General features: G+C 51.1%; 1 protein-coding gene across 3 annotated transcripts; it reads right to left on the bottom strand.

Annotated features, from left to right (window-relative positions):
• Positions 1-338: 338 nt before the first annotated feature.
• On the bottom strand, positions 339-6822 carry LOC147117574 (cytochrome c). 3 transcript variants are annotated; one of them, XM_085988676.1, is made up of 3 exons: positions 6698-6822; positions 3775-3958; positions 339-737 (listed from the first exon to the last, which is right to left on the bottom strand). In XM_085988676.1, the coding sequence occupies exons 2-3, from the start codon at positions 3941-3943 to the stop codon at positions 589-591; spliced, it is 318 nt and encodes a 105-aa protein (XP_085844802.1). In that variant the 5' UTR covers positions 3944-3958; positions 6698-6822; the 3' UTR covers positions 339-588. The 3 variants fall into 3 exon arrangements, with proteins under 3 accessions (XP_085844802.1, XP_085844803.1, XP_085844804.1); XM_085988677.1 differs by lacking the exon at positions 6698-6822 and adding an exon at positions 6592-6691; XM_085988678.1 differs by lacking the exon at positions 6698-6822 and adding an exon at positions 6509-6580.
• Between the last annotated feature and the right edge of the window lie 10362 nt (positions 6823-17184).

Genomic DNA, 17184 nt, shown 5'->3' with positions numbered 1-17184 from the left:
TCAATCCCATTTTCTTTTTTAAAATTGAGATACAGAGCAACCCTAAACTTAAATACCCGAATAGTAACCACCTTCTGTTCTCAACCTCCCATTAAATTGGCCCCTACTTCCCAGGTCTCTGTTCTCCAACTAAAAAGGGGTAATTAGTACTTGTTCCAAAGACTGCCAGTAGATGTTGTGAATGGTTCAGCTAAAGCAACCTCCAATTCATAGCAGTGACTGGCCTTTACTCCAATAGTTCTGGCTGGGAAAACCCAAACAGTTAGTACATTACCCCATCACCATAGTTGAATAGATTACACCACTAGTGACAGTACAATGAACAGAAACAATGTGGGTGATTGACAGTCCCTTTTATTGTGTGATTAATAGAAAGGGTCACCAGTGATTTATAAGTTTAAAACTGAACAGTACAGTGTTACAGGATGGTAGAGAATGCCTTGAACAGGACACGCACGGTTAAAAAACCCATCACAGATAGTTAAAAATTCAATTGCAACATTGATAGTGCCACCACTTCCAGGTTGCTCAATTGAGAAACAAATCTACCCATCAATAAATAAAGGCAGCAGATGCTGTGGCTGAAAGTTACTTGGCTGTGGCAGATTTGAGATAAGCTATCAAGTCTTCACGCTCACTCTTCTTCTTGAGACCTGCAAAGATCATTTTTGTTCCTGGGATATATTTCTTCGGATTCTCCAGGTAAATCCTGAGTGTCTCCTCCTCCCAGGTAATACCTACACAGAACGACAAGAACATGAGCACCAGCAAATGAAGAAAATGCAAGAAATAAATGGGACCCCACCCCCTCCCATAAAACAGCTGTCCTCAAGAAACAGAAGGCTGTCCTAATGGTTCAACAGGTTTACACCATGAGCAACTGAGCCATGCAGAACCAATTGGCCCGAGTATCTCTGGATTTTAGGAGGACGAGGGTAAGGGAAGGCACAGCTCCTACACCTGATCACTATCCAGCAACCACTGCTGAAAGTGCTCTAATGACATCTGTAATCAAGGGTTCTTGCATTTAGTCACGGCTCAAACATGAATAATCATTTGAGCAAGGTTGTGGAAGTCCATGGAGCAGCATCTCACAAGGGAGTGAATTTAGGATGAAATGCGAAAATGTAATGAGAATGGAGGACTTTGTGGTCAAGGAATGAACTGATGAGCAATATGCATCTTCAGGTCAGATACAATAGAGGGATTCTTCCACATGTACCCAGTTTCCTTCATTATTTCAATGCCTTAAAATCAAAGTCACCTTTAACATCCTGGGAATTCAATCCACATCTACCTGGTCTGTTACAGCTCACTCCTTTATCTGAGTGTATAGTCATGGGACTGGAGTCACTGGAGTTTGCACATTCTCCCCGTGTTTGCGTGGGTTTCCTCCGGGTGTTCCGGTTTCCTCCCACAGTCCAAAGATGTGCGGGTTCGGTTGATTGGCTATGATAAATTGACCCTTAGTGTTAGGGGGATTAAATACGTGGGGTTACGGGGATAGAGTGGGATATGTGTTGGTGTAGGGGTTACGGGGATCGGGTGGGATATGTGTCGGTGCAGGCTCGATGGGCCGAAATGGCCTCTATCTGCACTGTGGGGTTTCTGTGATTCTGTGACTGCCCCATCACCAGGCCAATACATCTGCCCTAAAGTATATATTCTATATCTTGTGATTATCCAGGTACCATTAACACCAGATCACTTTTGACACCTGCAAGCTAGCCTTTAATGACATGTACTTGGACCTCTAAACCACTGTTTCTGGTAGGGCATTCTACATCCCAACAGCCCAATGCATAATAAAATGATCTTAATGCTCCCTTCATTCTTCTAAAGATCTTAAATTTATAACCTCAGGTTATCAACTCAACCAGCAGAAACTTCTCATGACACATCAAATCCCTTTAACTTTGAACAAATCAGATCTTCATGTAATTTTTGTTCTAATGAAAAGCTCCAATTTGAATAGTGGATTCTAGAGGTGACAAAAAGCATGGAATGAGAATTTCAGCAGATGGGCTGAGATGGAGACAGGCAATGCTACAAAGGTGAAAATCAGCTTGGGTTGAATAGAATGCGGAGGTTGCAAACAATCCAAAACAATGGCTGGAGAGGGACATGCAATCGGTTACAATGAGTTTTATCAACTTTTCCCACCATCAAGATTGTTTTCTGTCCTTTAACCAACTTCCTACCCATACTGCCACATTCCCTTTCATATTGCACCTTTATCAACAAGGGTCCTATGCATCATCTTATGAAGTGCCTTTGAAAGTCTACATAAACATCACAGGATTATTTCTTTAAATAACTCAAATTTGCCATGCACTTAAACAAATTCAGACTGGTTGCCTTCAACTTACCCGTGTCTTTCTAAGAGCGTATTCATTTTATTTTAGAAACTTACCCACTACTGATGTTCGGCTCACTGGTCTACAGTTCCCTGGTTTTTCCATTTCCCCCTTTAACATAGGCAACCCTCATAGGAACAGGAATAGGCCATTCAGACCCTCGAGTCTGTTCCACCATTCAATTAGATCACGTTTGATCGGTTTCTTAACTCCCCCACCTTGGTTCCATAACCCTCAAGACCCTTGCCTAACAAAAATCTATTAATCTCAGTTTAGAAATTTTCAATTGACCTAGCCTCAACAGCTTTCTGGGGGAAAAGAGTTCAAGATTTCGACTACCCTTTGTGGGAAGATGTGCTTTCTGACATCACCCCGATCAGCCTATCTCTAATTTTAAAGTAATGCCCCCTTGTTCTGGACTCTCCCACCAGAGGAAAGAGAGTTTCACTCTATATACTCTATGAAATCCTTTAATCATCTTAAAAACACTTCAATTAGATCACCCCTTAATCTTCTATATTCAAGGGAATACAAGTGTAGTCTATGCTCATAATTTAACCCTTTTCACCCCAGCATTATTCTGGTGAATCTGCACTGTAGTCCCTCCATGGCCAATACATCCTTCCTGAGGTGCGGCGCCCAGAACGGAATGCAGTACTCCAGATGGGGGTTTATGTACAGCAGCAACATAACTTCCACCCCTCTTAAGATGATGAAGGCCAACATTCCATTAGCCTTTTTAATTATTTTTTGTACCTGTCTACTATCTTTGTGATTTCTGTACTTGAGCCCTCCTTTCCTTTAGGACAACTTCCAATGCAAAGATTTATAAAAATTGGGGTCAAAAATTCCTCAACATTCTAGGATGCATTCAATTTCTGTAAGATTGTAAGACTGACTTTTAATTTCATTTGTGTAAAAGCAAGTTTTCATTCAAGAGCCTTAATTCATTAGCAGTTAAAATTGTTCACTTATGAAGATTGTAACCACCAAATGTTGTTCAATTAAAACATTTGTCAATGCATGGAACCAATAGTGAAAGCAATGATTGGAAAACTTCATAAATGCAAAGTATGTATCTCTGTACATAAGTTTTTTTTTTATATATGCAGACTTTGGCCTCACACAAAAACTCACCTTTTGATGTAAGTTTTGTAAATGTATTACTTAAGCCATACAAAGATACAGATTTTATTGTGCCTTTAGTTATTTAAACAAATTTTAAAGGATGAGAAGCAATCTTAACAATTCAAAAGCTGACATAGAATGAAGTGCCTGAAGCCTCACTTTTCAAGCCATCTATTAAGATACCTTTCTCATGCTATCTGTATTCAATTTATGTAACTAATTATAGATAATTGTTAAGAATTGCTAATTCAAGTAGCTGAGATAGCAATCTTCATCTAAAACAACCTACCTTTGGTTCTGTTTGCTTCTGTGTAAGAAAATCCTTCAGCCTGGCCAGTCTTGCGTCCAAATAAACCAGACAGATTTGGCCCAGTCTTGTGCTTGCCTCCATTTTCAACAGTGTGGCATTGTGCACACTTCTGAACAAAGACCTTCTTGCCCTTCTCTACGTCACCCATTTTGCTCTGTCGTTACTTGAGGGAGAGAAAAGAGGAATGAAGTACCACTGCCCACTTCAAGTAGTGACTTTGCAACAGCTCTGGTTCATTGTGAAGGTGCAACCATTAAAAGCACTAAATTAGGATAGTGCATCTAAAAAACATTTACATTCTAAACTCATCACTGCTTTGTTTAAGGAACTTGTCAAGAGGTCACTGCAACAGTAACATGTAAAGCTTATTCATGTCAAACTTTTGAACCAGTGGATTCACTCTCCACAAGTTTAGCATTGGTTCAAAAAAAACTTTACAGCTGCTAAACAGAGTCTAAATCTAGTGGGAAAGCCCAAACTGACTAAAGCAAAACAGGGCGAAACTCCCTCGTTCAGTTCACATCAAACTGGGCCCAACAGAGATCGGGAGGGTAGGCCATAGAGGGATTTGAAAACAGTTATGAGAATTTTAAAACCAAGACAGTGCCGGACTGGAGCCAATGTAAGGTCAGCAAGCACGGGGTGATGGGTGAACGGGACTTGGTGCGAGTTAGGATACGGGCAGAGTTTTGGATGAGATCAAGTTTATGGAGGGTGGAAAATGAGAGGTTGGCCAGGAGAGCGTTGGAATAGTAAAGTCTAGAAGCAACAAAGGCACAGATGAGGGCTCCAGCAGCAAATGAGTTGAAGCAAGGGTCAGAGACAGGCGATATTACAGGGGTGGAAGTAGGTGGTCTTGGTGACAAGAGCAGAGCTGATGTGGAGGAAGCTCATCTCAGGGTTCAAATAGAACGCCAAGGTTGCTGAGGTTTTGGTTCGGCCTCAGACAGTAACCAGAAAGAGGGATGGAATTGGTGGCTAGGGAACGGAGTTTGTGGTGGGGAACAAAGTCAATGGCTACTGTCTTCCCATTATTCAGTTGGAGGAAATTTCTGCTCATCTAATACTGGATGTCAGACAAGCAGCACAGTGCAGGGGTTGAAAGGTGATGGTGAGGCAGGGCTGGGTGTCATCAGCATACACATGGACCCTGACATCATGTTTTTGGGGCAACATGTAGATGAGAAATAAGAGGGGGCCAAGGAGAGATCCTTGGGGAGCTCCAGAGGTAATTGTGCAGGAAAGAAGCCATTGCAGGTGATTCTCTGGCTACGGCTGGACAGAGAAGAATGGAATCAGGCGAGGGCCACTCACCTAGCCCGATGACAGAGGTATTGGAGGAGGATGGCGTGGTCAACAGGTAGAGAAGGAGAAGAGATAGTTTACCACAGTTAATCACATAGGATGTCATTTGTGACTTTGATAATGGCCGTTTCAGAGCTGTGGCAGGATTGCTAAATCCTTCATTCTCAAAAGTAATTTATAAACCTATCAAAGCAATTTTATTTAAATAAAAAAATGCTGGCCCGTGTTTTTATTTTTAGCTTTAAATTAAACATGCATACTCGCGTCACAGCTTGAAACGAACGGAGGAAAGATTAAAGGACAAACTGAAGGTCATTCTAAACCCTAACGTGGGTCAAAAAATCCGATTATTGTAAATTTTCAAGTGTCTTTAAACATTAAAATCCTCAATCGTGAACAGAATAGGATACCGGAAATGAGTCATTCTAGAAGTGTCGAATGGAAGGAGTGACTCAACCTTGCTGAAGTGAGCAAGTCACCAATACCGAAACCGATACTGCACAAGGTGAAACAAGGCGATTACAAAAAAGGGCAACGGAGTTAAACCAAAGAGCCGAATACGGCTACTGCCCGGTAGTTCCCTGCACGCTGCGGTATAAAGTGCTCGGGTTATTTTATAACAGTTTAATAATAATAATAATGACACTCGGCCTAGAGCTGCCGCTCTCCTATTACTGCCCTTCACTTCCCCAAATTCAGACAACCAGCCACCTAGTCGGGTTGTTCCGAAGCCTGGAAACACTGGAACCCTTTCTTTAAATCACACCTACAAGACTGGCGATATAGTTATTAATCCCTTAAAAAAAAAGACAAGGAGTTACATTTTCTCGGCGGTAGTAACTCCCGCTCAAACCTGCAGGTCTGATCTCCAATCTCAGCTTTTTAAAGCGCGACAAGCAACTCGCATTGGAACAGATACCAATTAATCGTACTTCACTTCCCATCCAATTAATCAATCAGAGTTTGGTCTAAAACAAAAGCCGGCAGCAGATAGTCGGGAGAAACACGAGAACTTCCTGCACACCCAAGGGGGCACCTCGAAACTTACAATATTGATCGCAATGCCGAGTTTTAAAACCAAGTTTCCTGACTAGATGCTACACTACATTTCACATTAAAACGTTAAACGTCCTTAAACAGAGACTTAAAACTGCTGCTTCTGGTGAACGGATTCAGGCCTGTTCTCGGCCAGTGACCGATTCACTTTACTCTGCCTCTAACACCAGAAGGACCGACCTGAAACGTTAACTGTTTCTCTCTCCACAGATGCTGCCTGACCTGCTGAGTATTTCCAGCATCCGCAGTCCCTTGCCTTTGCTGCAGAGGATGTGACCCACCGTCTCTTGAATTTAGAAAGGGTAGCGCTATCCCAGCTCACTAACTCCTGGCTGAAACCGAGCTAGACTACCTTTTAAAAAAGGCCACCAGGAGTCAAACATTTATAGCTTCACAAAACTCAATCTCCGAGCCGAAACCTGTCCTTGTCTTAACTGCAACAACGCCGGGCTCCAAAAGGAAGGTCAAATGAGCACGAGCGCAACGTCCGCGGCTGCCTTCCCGTTTATTCCCCTATCACCATTCAGAAAGGCATCCTCACCTAACTCCCGACAGCGCACACTCGTCCTCAAGGTCGTCCACGCCGGTCCGGCGAGCCGCAGGATTTTATCACCAGCTTCAAGTGTGGCTGAGAACACAGGAAGTGCCGCCTCCCCAGCGTTAGTACAGCGCCGGCACAGAGCCTGTCAATCACCCGCCCTGACCCCCGCCCCGGGCTCCCTGTCAATCACCCGCCCTGACCCCGCCCCGGGCTCCCTGTCAATCACCCGCCCTGACCCCGCCCCAGGCTCCCTGTCCCTGTGCCGGGCTCCCTGTCAATCACCTGCCCTGACCCCGCCCAGGCTCCCTGTCAATCACCCGCCCTGACCCCGGCCCAGGCTCCCTGGCCCTGTGCCGGGCTCCCTGTCAATCACCCGCCCTGACCCCGCCCCAGGCTCCCTGTCCCTGTAAATAACAACAGAAAATGCTGGAAAAACTCAGCAGGTCAGGCAACATCCGTGGAGAGAAATTTGAGTTGACGTTTCGGGTTGAACCCTTCTTCAAAACTGGAAAGAAAAGAAACTAGATCGAAGGCAGGGCTGCGATCGGACAAAAGAATAAAAGAAACAAAAGAAGTAAAAGAGATTAGAAGCTAGACGAGGTGGTAATAGGCTGGGATTAGGTGTAAAGTGTACTGGCAGGGCAAAAGATAGCTGCCAGGTGTGAGAGCGAAACAAAATTAAAGGGGGGGGCGGGGGAAAGGAGTGGAACAATTACAAGAGAAAATGAAATGGGGGCCGAGCTTATGATCTGAAATTGTTGAACTCAATATTGAGTCCGGAAGGCTGCAGAGTGCCTAATTGGAAGATGAGGTGCTGTTCCTCGAGTTCCCTGTCAATCACCCGCCCTGACCCCGCCCCAGGCTCCCTGTCAATCACCCGCCCTGACCCCGCCCCTGGCTCCCTGTCTCTGTGCCGGGCTCCCTGTCAATCACCCGCCCTGACCCCGCCCCAGGCTCCCTGTCCCTGTGCCGGGCTCACTGTCAATCACCCGCCCTGACCCCGCCCCAGGCTCCCTGTGCCTCTTTTAATGGACCAAGTAAATTAAACAAATAAACTGTAAATAAACCTCTAAAACTTAAAATAAACCTTAGCAAATCAAATTAAAATTTGGTTGTCCAATCCAATTATGCAGTCCAGTCCCCGCGGCGCCCACCGGTCACGGAAGTGCTCGAGCGCGCCGGCGGACACCGCGTGCTCCATCTCCAGGGCCACCCGGGCGCGAACATGGCCGCGGGAGAGAGGGAGGCAATCTGGCTGGCCAGGCTCCCTGTCCCTGTGCCGGGCTCCCTGTCAATCACCCGCCCTGACCCCGCCACAGGCTCCCTGTCCCTGTGCCGGGCTCCCTGTCAATCACCCGCCCTGACCCCGCCCCAGGCTCCCTGTCCCTGTGCCGGGCTCCCTGTCAATCACCCGCCCTGACCCCAGCCCAGGCTCCCTGTCCCTGTGCTGGGCTCCCTGTCAATCACCCGCCCTGACCTCGCCCCAGGCTCCCTGTCCCTGTGCCGGGCTCCCTGTCAATCACCCATCCTGACCCCGCCCCAGGGTCCCTGTCCCTGTCCCTGTGCCGGGCTCCCTGTCAATCACCCGCCCTGACCCCGCCCCGGGCTCCCTGTCAATCACCCACCCTGACCCCGCCCCCAGCTCCCTGTCAATCACCCGCCCTGACCCCGTCCCGGGCTCCCTGTCAATCACCCACCCTGACCCCGCCCCCAGCTCCCTGTCAATCACCCGCCCTGACCCCGCCCCGGGCTCCCTGTCAATCACCAGCCCTGACCCCGCCCCGGGCTCCCTGTCAATCACCCGCCCTGACCCCGCCCCCAGCTCCCTGTCAATGACCCGCCCTGACCCCACCCCCAGCTCCCTGTCAATTACCCGCCCTGACCCCGCCCCAGGCTCCCTGTCAATCACCCGCCCTGACCCTGCCCCCGGCTCCATGTCAATCACCCGCCCTGACCCCGCCCCGGGCTCCCTGTCCCCGCCCCAGGCTCCCTGCCAATCACCCACCCTGACCCCGCCCCAGGCTCCCTGTCAATCACCCGCCCTGACCCTGCCCCTGGCTCCATGTCAATCACCCGCCCTGACCCCGCCCCGGGCTCCCTGTCCCCGCCCCAGGCTCCCTGTCAATCACCCGCCCTGACCCCGCCCCGGGCTCCCTGTCAATCACCCGCCTGTCCTTGCGCCGGGCTCCCTGTCAATCACCCGCCCTGACCCCGCCCCGGGCTCCCTGTCAATCACCCGCCCTGACCCCACCCCGGGCTCCCTGTCAATCACCTGACTCGGGCTCCCTGACCCCGCCCCGGGCTCCCTGTCAATCACCCGACCCGGGCTCCCTGACCCCGCCCCGGGCTCCCTGTCAATCACCTGCCCTGACCCCGCCCCGGGCTCCCTGTCAATCACCCGCCCTGACCCCGCCCTGGGCTCCCTGACCCTGCCCCGGGCTCCCTGTCAATCACCCGCCTGTCCTTGCGCCGGGCTCCCTGTCAATCACCCGCCCTGACCACGCCCCAGGCTCCCTGTCAATCACCCGCCTTGACCCCACCCCGGGCTCCCTGTCAATCACCCGCCCTGACCCCACCCCGGGCTCCCTGTCAATCACCTGACTCGGGCTCCCTGACCCCGCCCCGGGCTCCCTGTCAATCACCCGACCCGGGCTCCCTGACCCCGCCCCGGGCTCCCTGTCAATCACCTGCCCTGACCCCGCCCCGGGCTCCCTGTCAATCACCCGCCCTGACCCCGCCCTGGGCTCCCTGACCCTGCCCCGGGCTCCCTGTCAATCACCCGCCCTGACCCCGCCCCCGGGCTCCCTGCCAATCTCCCGCTCTGACCCCGCCCCGGGCTCCCTCTCAATCACCCGACCCGGGCTCGCTGACCCCGCCCCAGGCTCCCTGTCAATCACCCGCCCTGACCCCGCCCCAGGCTCCCTGTCAATCACCTGCCCTGACCGCGCCCCCGGCTCCCTGTCAATCACCCGCCCCGACCACGCCCCGGGCTCCCTGTCAATCAATTGTCCTGACCCCGCCCCCGGCTCCCTGTCAATCACCCGCCCTGACCCCGCCCTGGGCTCCCTGTCAATCACCCGCCCTGACCCCGCCCCGGCTCCCTGTCAATCACCCACCCCGGGCTCCCTGTCAATCATCCGCCCTGTCCCTGCCACGGGCTCCCTGTCAATCACCCGCCCCAGGCTCCCTGTCCCTACCCCGGGCTCCCTGTCAATCACTCGCCCTGTCCCTGCCCCGGGCTCCCTGTCAATCACTCGACCTGACCCCGCCCCCGGCTCCCTGTCAATCACCCACCCCGGGCTCGCTGTCAATCACCCACCCTGACCCCGCCCCGGCTCCCTGTCAATCACCCACCCCGGGCTCCCTGTCAATCACCCGCCCTGTCCCTGCCACGGGCTCCCTGTTAATCACCCGCCCCAGGCTCCCTGTCCCTACCCCCGGCTCCCTGTCAATCACTCGCCCTGTCCCTGCCCCCGGCTCCCTGTCAATCACTTGCCCTGTCCCTGCCCCCGGCTCCCTGTCAATCACTCACCCTGACCCCGCCCCGGGCTCCCTGTCAATCACTCGCCCTGACCCTGCCCTGGGCTCCCTGACCCCGCCCCGGGCTCCCTGTCAATCACTCGCCCTGACCCCGCCCCGGGCTCCCTTACCCCGCCCCGGGCTCCCTGTCAATCACTCGCCCTGTCCCTGCCCCCAGCTCCCTGTCAATCACTCGCCCTGACCCCGCCCCGGGCTCCCTGTCAATCACTCGCCCTGACCCCGCCCTGGGCTCCCTGTCAATCACCCGGCCTGAACTCGCCCCGGGCTCCCTGTCAATCACCCGCCCCAGGCTCCCTGTCCCTGCCCCGGGCTCCCTGTCAATCACCCGCCCTGACCCCGCCCCCAGCTCCCTGTCATTCACCCGCCCTGACCCCGCCCCAGGCTCCCTGTCAATCACCCGGCCTGACCCCGCCCCGGGCTCCCCGTCAATCACTCGCCCTGACCCCGCCCCAGGCACCCTGTCAATCACCTGCCCTGACCCTGCCCCCGGCTCCCTGTCAATCACTCGCCTTGACCCCGCCCCAGGCTCCCTGTCAATCACCCGCCCTGTCCCTGCCCCCGGCTCCCTGTCAATCACTCGCCCTGACCCCGCCCCAGGCTCCCTGTCAATCAGCCGACCTGACCCCGCCCCGGGCTCCCTGACCCCGCCCCGTCTCCCTGACCCTGCCCCGGGCTCCCTGTCAATCACCCGCCCTGTCCCTGCCCCGGGCTCCCTGTCAATCACCCGGCCTGACCCCGCCCCAGGCTCCCTGTCAATCACCCGGCCTGACCCCGCCCCGGGCTCCCTCTCAATCACCCGCCCCGGGCTCCCTGACCCCGCCCTGGGCTCCCTGTCAATCACCCGGCCTGACCCCGCCCCGGGCTCCCTGTCAATCACCCGGCCTGACCCCACCTCGGGCTCCCTGACCCTACCCCGGGCTCCCTGTCAATCACCCGGCCTGACCCCACCCCGGGCTCCCTGACCCTACCCCGGGCTCCCTGTCAATCACCCGGCCTGACCCCGCCCCGGGCTCCCTGTCAATCACCCGGCCTGACCCCACCCCGGGCTCCCTGACCCTACCCCGGGCTCCCTGTCAATCACCCGGCCTGACCCCGCCCTGGGCTCCCTGTCAATCACCCGGCCTGACCCCGCCCCAGGCTCCCTGTCAATCACCCGCCCTGACCCCGCCCCGGGCTCCCTGTCAATCACCCGCCCTGACCCCGCCCCGGGCTCCCTGTCAATCACCCGCCCTGACTCCGCCCCGAGCTCCCTGTCAATCACCCGACCTGACCCCGCCCCAGGCTCCCTGTCAATCACCGCCCTGACTCTGCCCCGGGCTTCCTGTCAATCACCCGCCCTGTCCCCACGCCGGGCTCCCTGTCAATCATCCGGCGTGACCCCGCCCCGGACTCCCTGTCAATCACCCGCCCTGTCCCCGCTCCGGGCTCCCTGTCAATCACCCGGCCCTGACTCCGCCTAGAATTGTAGACGGAGGAACATTTTAATTTAAAGTTCCTTTCAAATTTATGTTAATTTACAGTTTTTATTGGTTAAAAAGGAGGCACATCGTTGACTTTTATTAGGCAATTGCCTATGATGAATAGGCAGCACAGAAGGAGGAATAAAATTTTAATTTGATTTGTTCAGATTCCTTTAAAGTTTTTTGTTAAGTTAAAGTCCTTATTGTTTGTGCACATGGTTGACTTTTATTAGGCTACTGCCTATAATAAAGAGTCAGCACAGAAGGAGGCCATTCGGCCCATCGAGCACATGCCAGCTCTCTGTAAGAACACTTCAGCTAGCCCTGCAAATTTTTTTCCTTCAAGTACCTATCCAATTCCCTTTTGAAAACCACAATTGAATCTGCCTCCACCACCCTTTCAGGCAGTGCATTCCAGATCCTAACCACTCGCTGCCTAAAAAAGTTTTTCCTCATGTCGCCTTTGGTTCTTTGCCAATCACCTTAAATCTGTGTCCTCTGGTTCTCGACCCTTCTGCCAATGAGAACAGTTTCTCGCTATCTATTCTGTCTCGACCCCTCATGATTTTGAGCACCTCTATCAAATCTCCTCTCAACCTTCTCTGCTCTAAGGAGAACAACCCCAGCTTCTCCAGTCTATCCACGTAACTGAAGTCCCTCATCCTTGGAATCATTCTCGTAAATCTTTTCTGCACCCTCTCCAAGGCCTTCACATCCTTCCTAAAGTATGGTGCCCAGAATTGGACACAATACTCAGTTGAGGCCGAACCAGTATTTTATAAAGGCTCATCATAACTTCCTTGCTTTTGTACTCTATGCCTCTATTTATGAAGTCCAGGGTCCCGTATGCTTTTTTAACCACTTTCCAACCTGCCCTACCACCTTCAATGATTTGTGCACATATACCCCCAGGTCTCTCTGTTTCTGCAACACTTTTAGATTTGTACCCTTTAGTTTATATTGCTTCTCCTCGATCTTCCTACCAAAATGTATCAGTTCGCACTTTTCTGCGTTAAATTTCATCTGCCACGTGTCTGCCCATTCCACCAGCCTGTCTATGTCTTCTTGAAATCTATCACTATCCTCCTCACTGTTCACTATACTTTCAAGTTTTGTGTCATCTGCAAATTTTGAAATTGTGCCCTGTACACCCAAGTCTAAGTTATTAATATATATCAAGAAAAGCAGTGGTCCTAGTACTGATCCCTGGGGAACACCACTGCATACCTTCCTCCAGTCTGAAAAACAACCATTCATCACAACTCTCTTTTCACTATGGATGTCCAATCACTCTACACCTCCATCCCCCACCAGGGTGGCCTAAGGGCGCTCAGCTTCTTCCTTGAACAGAGGTCCAACCAGTCCCCATCCATCACCACCCTCCTCCGCCTGGCTGAACTTGTTCTCACATTGAACAACTTCTCCTTTGACTCCACTCACTTCCTCCAAATTAAAGATGTTGCTATGGGAACCCGCGTGGGTCCTAGCTATGCCTGCCTTTTCGTGGGATCTGTGGCACATTCTTTGTTCCAGTCCTACTCAGGTCCCCTCCCTCTCCTCTTTTCCCGGTACATTGATGACTGTATCAGTGCCATTTCCTGCTCTCGCCCTGAACTAAAAAATTTAATTCACTTTGCTTCCAATTTCCACCCTTCCCTCACCTTCACATGGTCCATCTCTGACTCTTCCCTTCCGTTCAACTTCTCTGTCTCCATTTCTGGAGATAGGCTATTGACAAACATTCACTATAAGCCCACTGATTCCCACAGCTACCTGGACTACACTTCCTCCCACCCAGCTTCCTGTAGGACTCTATTCCATTCTCCCAGTTTCTCCATCTCCATCGCATCTGCTCTGACCAAGGATTCCCCTCTACCATGGTTGACATGGCCCTCGACCGTGTCCATTCTATTTTGCGCACCTCTGCCCTCACCCCTCCCTCTCCCTCCCAGAACCACGATCGGGTTTCCCTTGTCCTCACCTTTCACACCAGACTCCACATTTAACGTATCATCCTCCGCCATTTCTGCCACCTCCAGCGTGATCCCACCACCAAACACATCTTCCCATCCCCTCCCCTTTCAGCATTCCGAAGGGACCGCACCCTCCGCGACACTCTGGTCCACTCCTCAATCACCCCCAACACCCCTTCCCCTGGCATCTTCCCGTACAAGCTCAGGAGATGCAACACCTGCCCTTTTACCTCCTCCCCTCCCACTGTCCAGGGCCTCAAACACACCTTCCAAGTGAAACAGCGATTTACTTGTACTTCTTGCAATTTAGTATACTGTATTCGGTGCTCACGATGCGATCTCCTCTACATTGGGGATGTTAAGTCTGTGTGTTATAGTGAGAATTACTACACAGACCACAAGAGTAAATTTTAACAGGTCTTTACTAGTCGAAGGTCAGGGTGGAACTGCCCAATAAATCATTACACAGCACTTATATACCGGTGTGGTCACCACCGGTATTATAGTATACAGCAGCCAAGATAAAGTAGTGCAACTCTTAAAATAGTTCTCTTAAAGGTGGAACGGTTACATACACCACAATCCTCCCTTTTTAGCTTAACAGTATATATTCCCCATTAACATAACATAATAACATATATACACAACTTCATGTAAAAACAGTTCACAGATTCAGTCTCTCTGGAGGCTTCCTGACTCGGTCCAGATAACGCCTCAGTGGTGTAGTAGTTTTCGGTGGTGTAGTAGGTTCTTTTGGCAAGGTCGATTCGGCTTGAATGCCAGTGTCGGGTTCATCTGATTCCAGTATCACCGGATCGGAGGTAGATACTATGGGTATCTCTGCTTCATCATTAGGCGTATAGAGTTGTGGAGTAGGTTGTCCCTTTTCGGATGACTCTATGATCTGGTCAACATGGTGCCTTATTATGCTTTCACCAATGTCCACGGTATACATCAGCGGTCCTAGTCGTGTGCAAATAGTTCCAGGCTGCCATTTCTCGGTACGGTAGTCCCGGGCCAAAACTTGTTGACCTATCTGGAAGGTTCTAGTTGGCCTTTCATTCATGCCTTGAAATTGCCGGTTCTCTACGTCCCTTCTGATGTTTGGCTTGATCAAATCCAGCCGGCATCTTAGTCTTCTATTGAAAAACATCATGGCGGGAGTTTGGTTTGTAACCACATGTGTTGCATTCCTGTACGCCAACAAGAAGTTATCTACCTTATATTGTAGATTTATGTCTTCATTACCCATGGCCTTTATGGCCTTCTTGAAGGTCTGGACAAACCTTTCAGCTAATCCATTGGTGGCAGGATGGTATGGGGCGGACGTGTAGTGCTTAACCCCATTGTTTTTTAAGAACTTCCTGAATTCTTCGGACACAAATTGCGGTCCATTATCAGAACAGATCTGTTCCGGCAGCCCATTCCTGGCAAATATGGTCCTTAATACTGTGATGGTTTTTTCCGTGGTGGTGGAGGACATCTTTATTACCTCCGGCCACTTGGAGTGTACATCCACCGCGATTAAGAACATTGAGTCCATAAATGGACCAGCAAAGTCGATATGTACCCTTTGCCATGGAGATGAGGGCCACTCCCATGGATGTAGAGGGGCTTGTGGTGGGGCGTTTTGGACCTTCTGGCATCCTAGACAGCTCTTGGTCATTTCTTCGATGTCTCCATCGATACCTGGCCACCACACAAACGCTCTGGCTAGGTTCTTCATTTTCACTCCACCCAGATGCCCCTCGTGAAGCTCCTTTAGCACTTTATGCTGGAGTTTGGGTGGAATCACCACTCTGGATCCACACATCAAAGTTCCTCGGCACACTGACAGCTGCTCTCTTCTTTGCGAGAATGCTGGCAACAGTGGTTCGCCATGTGCTGGCCATCCCTTCACCGTTAAATCGTAGACTCGTGAGAGAGTCGGGTCATTTCTCGTTTCCTTTTCGATGGTAGAATTGGTTACTGGTAGACATTCCACTATGGTTGAGTGGAACATCTCCACTGGGTCCACTGTAGGCGCCTCTTCTACCGTTGGCAACGGTAGGCGCGATAAACCGTCAGCATTCCCATGCTGTTTCGATCCTTTGTATTCTATGTCATATTGGTGTGCCCCTAGGAAAAGGGACCACCTCTGTAGCCTTTGCGCTGTCATAATGGAAACGCCCTTTTTAGGGTTGAATATGGATACCAACGGCTGGTGGTCTGTCAGCAGTGTAAACTTCTGGCCCTGCAGGTAATGATTAAACTTCTTTACTCCCCACACCAGGCTGAGAGCCTCCCTATCTATCTGAGCATAGTTGCGCTCAGCGGAGGTCAATGATCTGGATGCAAATGCGACTGGCCTTTCCAAGCCATTTGGCAACTTGTGTGAGAGTACTGCTCCAATACCATAAGGAGAAGCATCACAAGCTAAACGAATAGATAGCGTTGGGTTGAAATGAGCCAACACTTCCTCTGAGGTGATCAATGCCTTGCTTTTGCGAAAGGCCTTCTTACAGTCCTCGCTCCACTTCCATGGTACTTCTTTCTGCAAAAGCGCATTCAGCGGGTGCAGCACCGTGGATAGATTTGGCAGAAACTTATGGTAATAGTTAATCAACCCTAGGAACGACCTCAACTGGGATACATTTTCCGGAGCGGGAGCCTTCACAACAGCTTCGACCTTGTCAGGTGACTTGTGCAGCCCCTCCTGGTCAATGACATGACCACAGTACGAGATCCGTTTCTGAAAGAACTCACATTTCTGGCGATTAACTCGAAGTCCATATTCCTTCAATCTGGTGAGCACCAGTTTCAAATTTGCAAGGTGTTCCTCATCGTCATCTCCTGTAATCAGGATATCGTCCAAGTAACATTGAGTGTTTGGAATTCCCTGTAATACCTGCTCCATGGCCCTCTGCCAAATTGCTGGAGCCGAAGCCACTCCAAAAACCAGTCTATTATATCGATACAAGCCTCTGTGCGTGTTGATTGTGAGATACTGGCGCGACTCTTCCTCAACTTCCATCTGTAAGTACGCTTGCGCTAGGCCTATCTTGGTGAAGTGTTTCCCGCCAGACAATGAAGCAAAGATATCCTCAATCCGCGGAAGCGGATATTGCACCGTGTGAAGCACCAGATTAACTGTGATCTTGAAGTCTCCACAGATGCGGACCTTCCCCGGTTCCCCTGGCTTGTTACTCGATGAACGCTTCATGACGGGAACAATGGGCGTGGCCCACTCACTCCAGTCCACCTTAGACAGTACTCCTGAACGTTCTAGCCCTTCCAGCTCAGCTTCCACAGCAGGTCGTATCGCATAAGGTACCGGTCTGGCTTTGAAAAATTTTGGGTTTGCATGTTCTGCAATCTTGATTTTTGCCTTAATTCCTCTTAGTGTTCCCAGTCCCTGTTGGAACACCTCTTTAGCCTCATCCAATATTCTGGACAATCGTTCAGGTTTGACATTTTTTTTTCCGGAATCTACCGTCATTGCTTTTAGGGAGTGCCAGTCCATATTTATTTTCCT

The sequence above is a fragment of the Somniosus microcephalus genome, chromosome 5, assembly GCF_052327205.1.
Source record: "Somniosus microcephalus isolate GS21.2 chromosome 5, FLI_Smic_1.0, whole genome shotgun sequence".
Taxonomy (NCBI): Eukaryota; Metazoa; Chordata; class Chondrichthyes; order Squaliformes; family Somniosidae; genus Somniosus; species Somniosus microcephalus.
This window is presented reverse-complemented; position numbering and strand designations above follow the sequence as displayed.

Bases quoted from the DNA above. Each gene is read 5' to 3' on its own strand.
- LOC147117574 (XM_085988676.1), bottom strand. From the start codon at position 3,943: ATGGGTGACGTAGAGAAGGGCAAGAAGGTCTTTGTTCAGAAGTGTGCA. The intron at 738-3,774 runs GTAGGTTGTTTT...CGTTCTGTGTAG, and splicing joins AGAAGCAAACAGAACCAAAG to GTATTACCTGGGAGGAGGAG.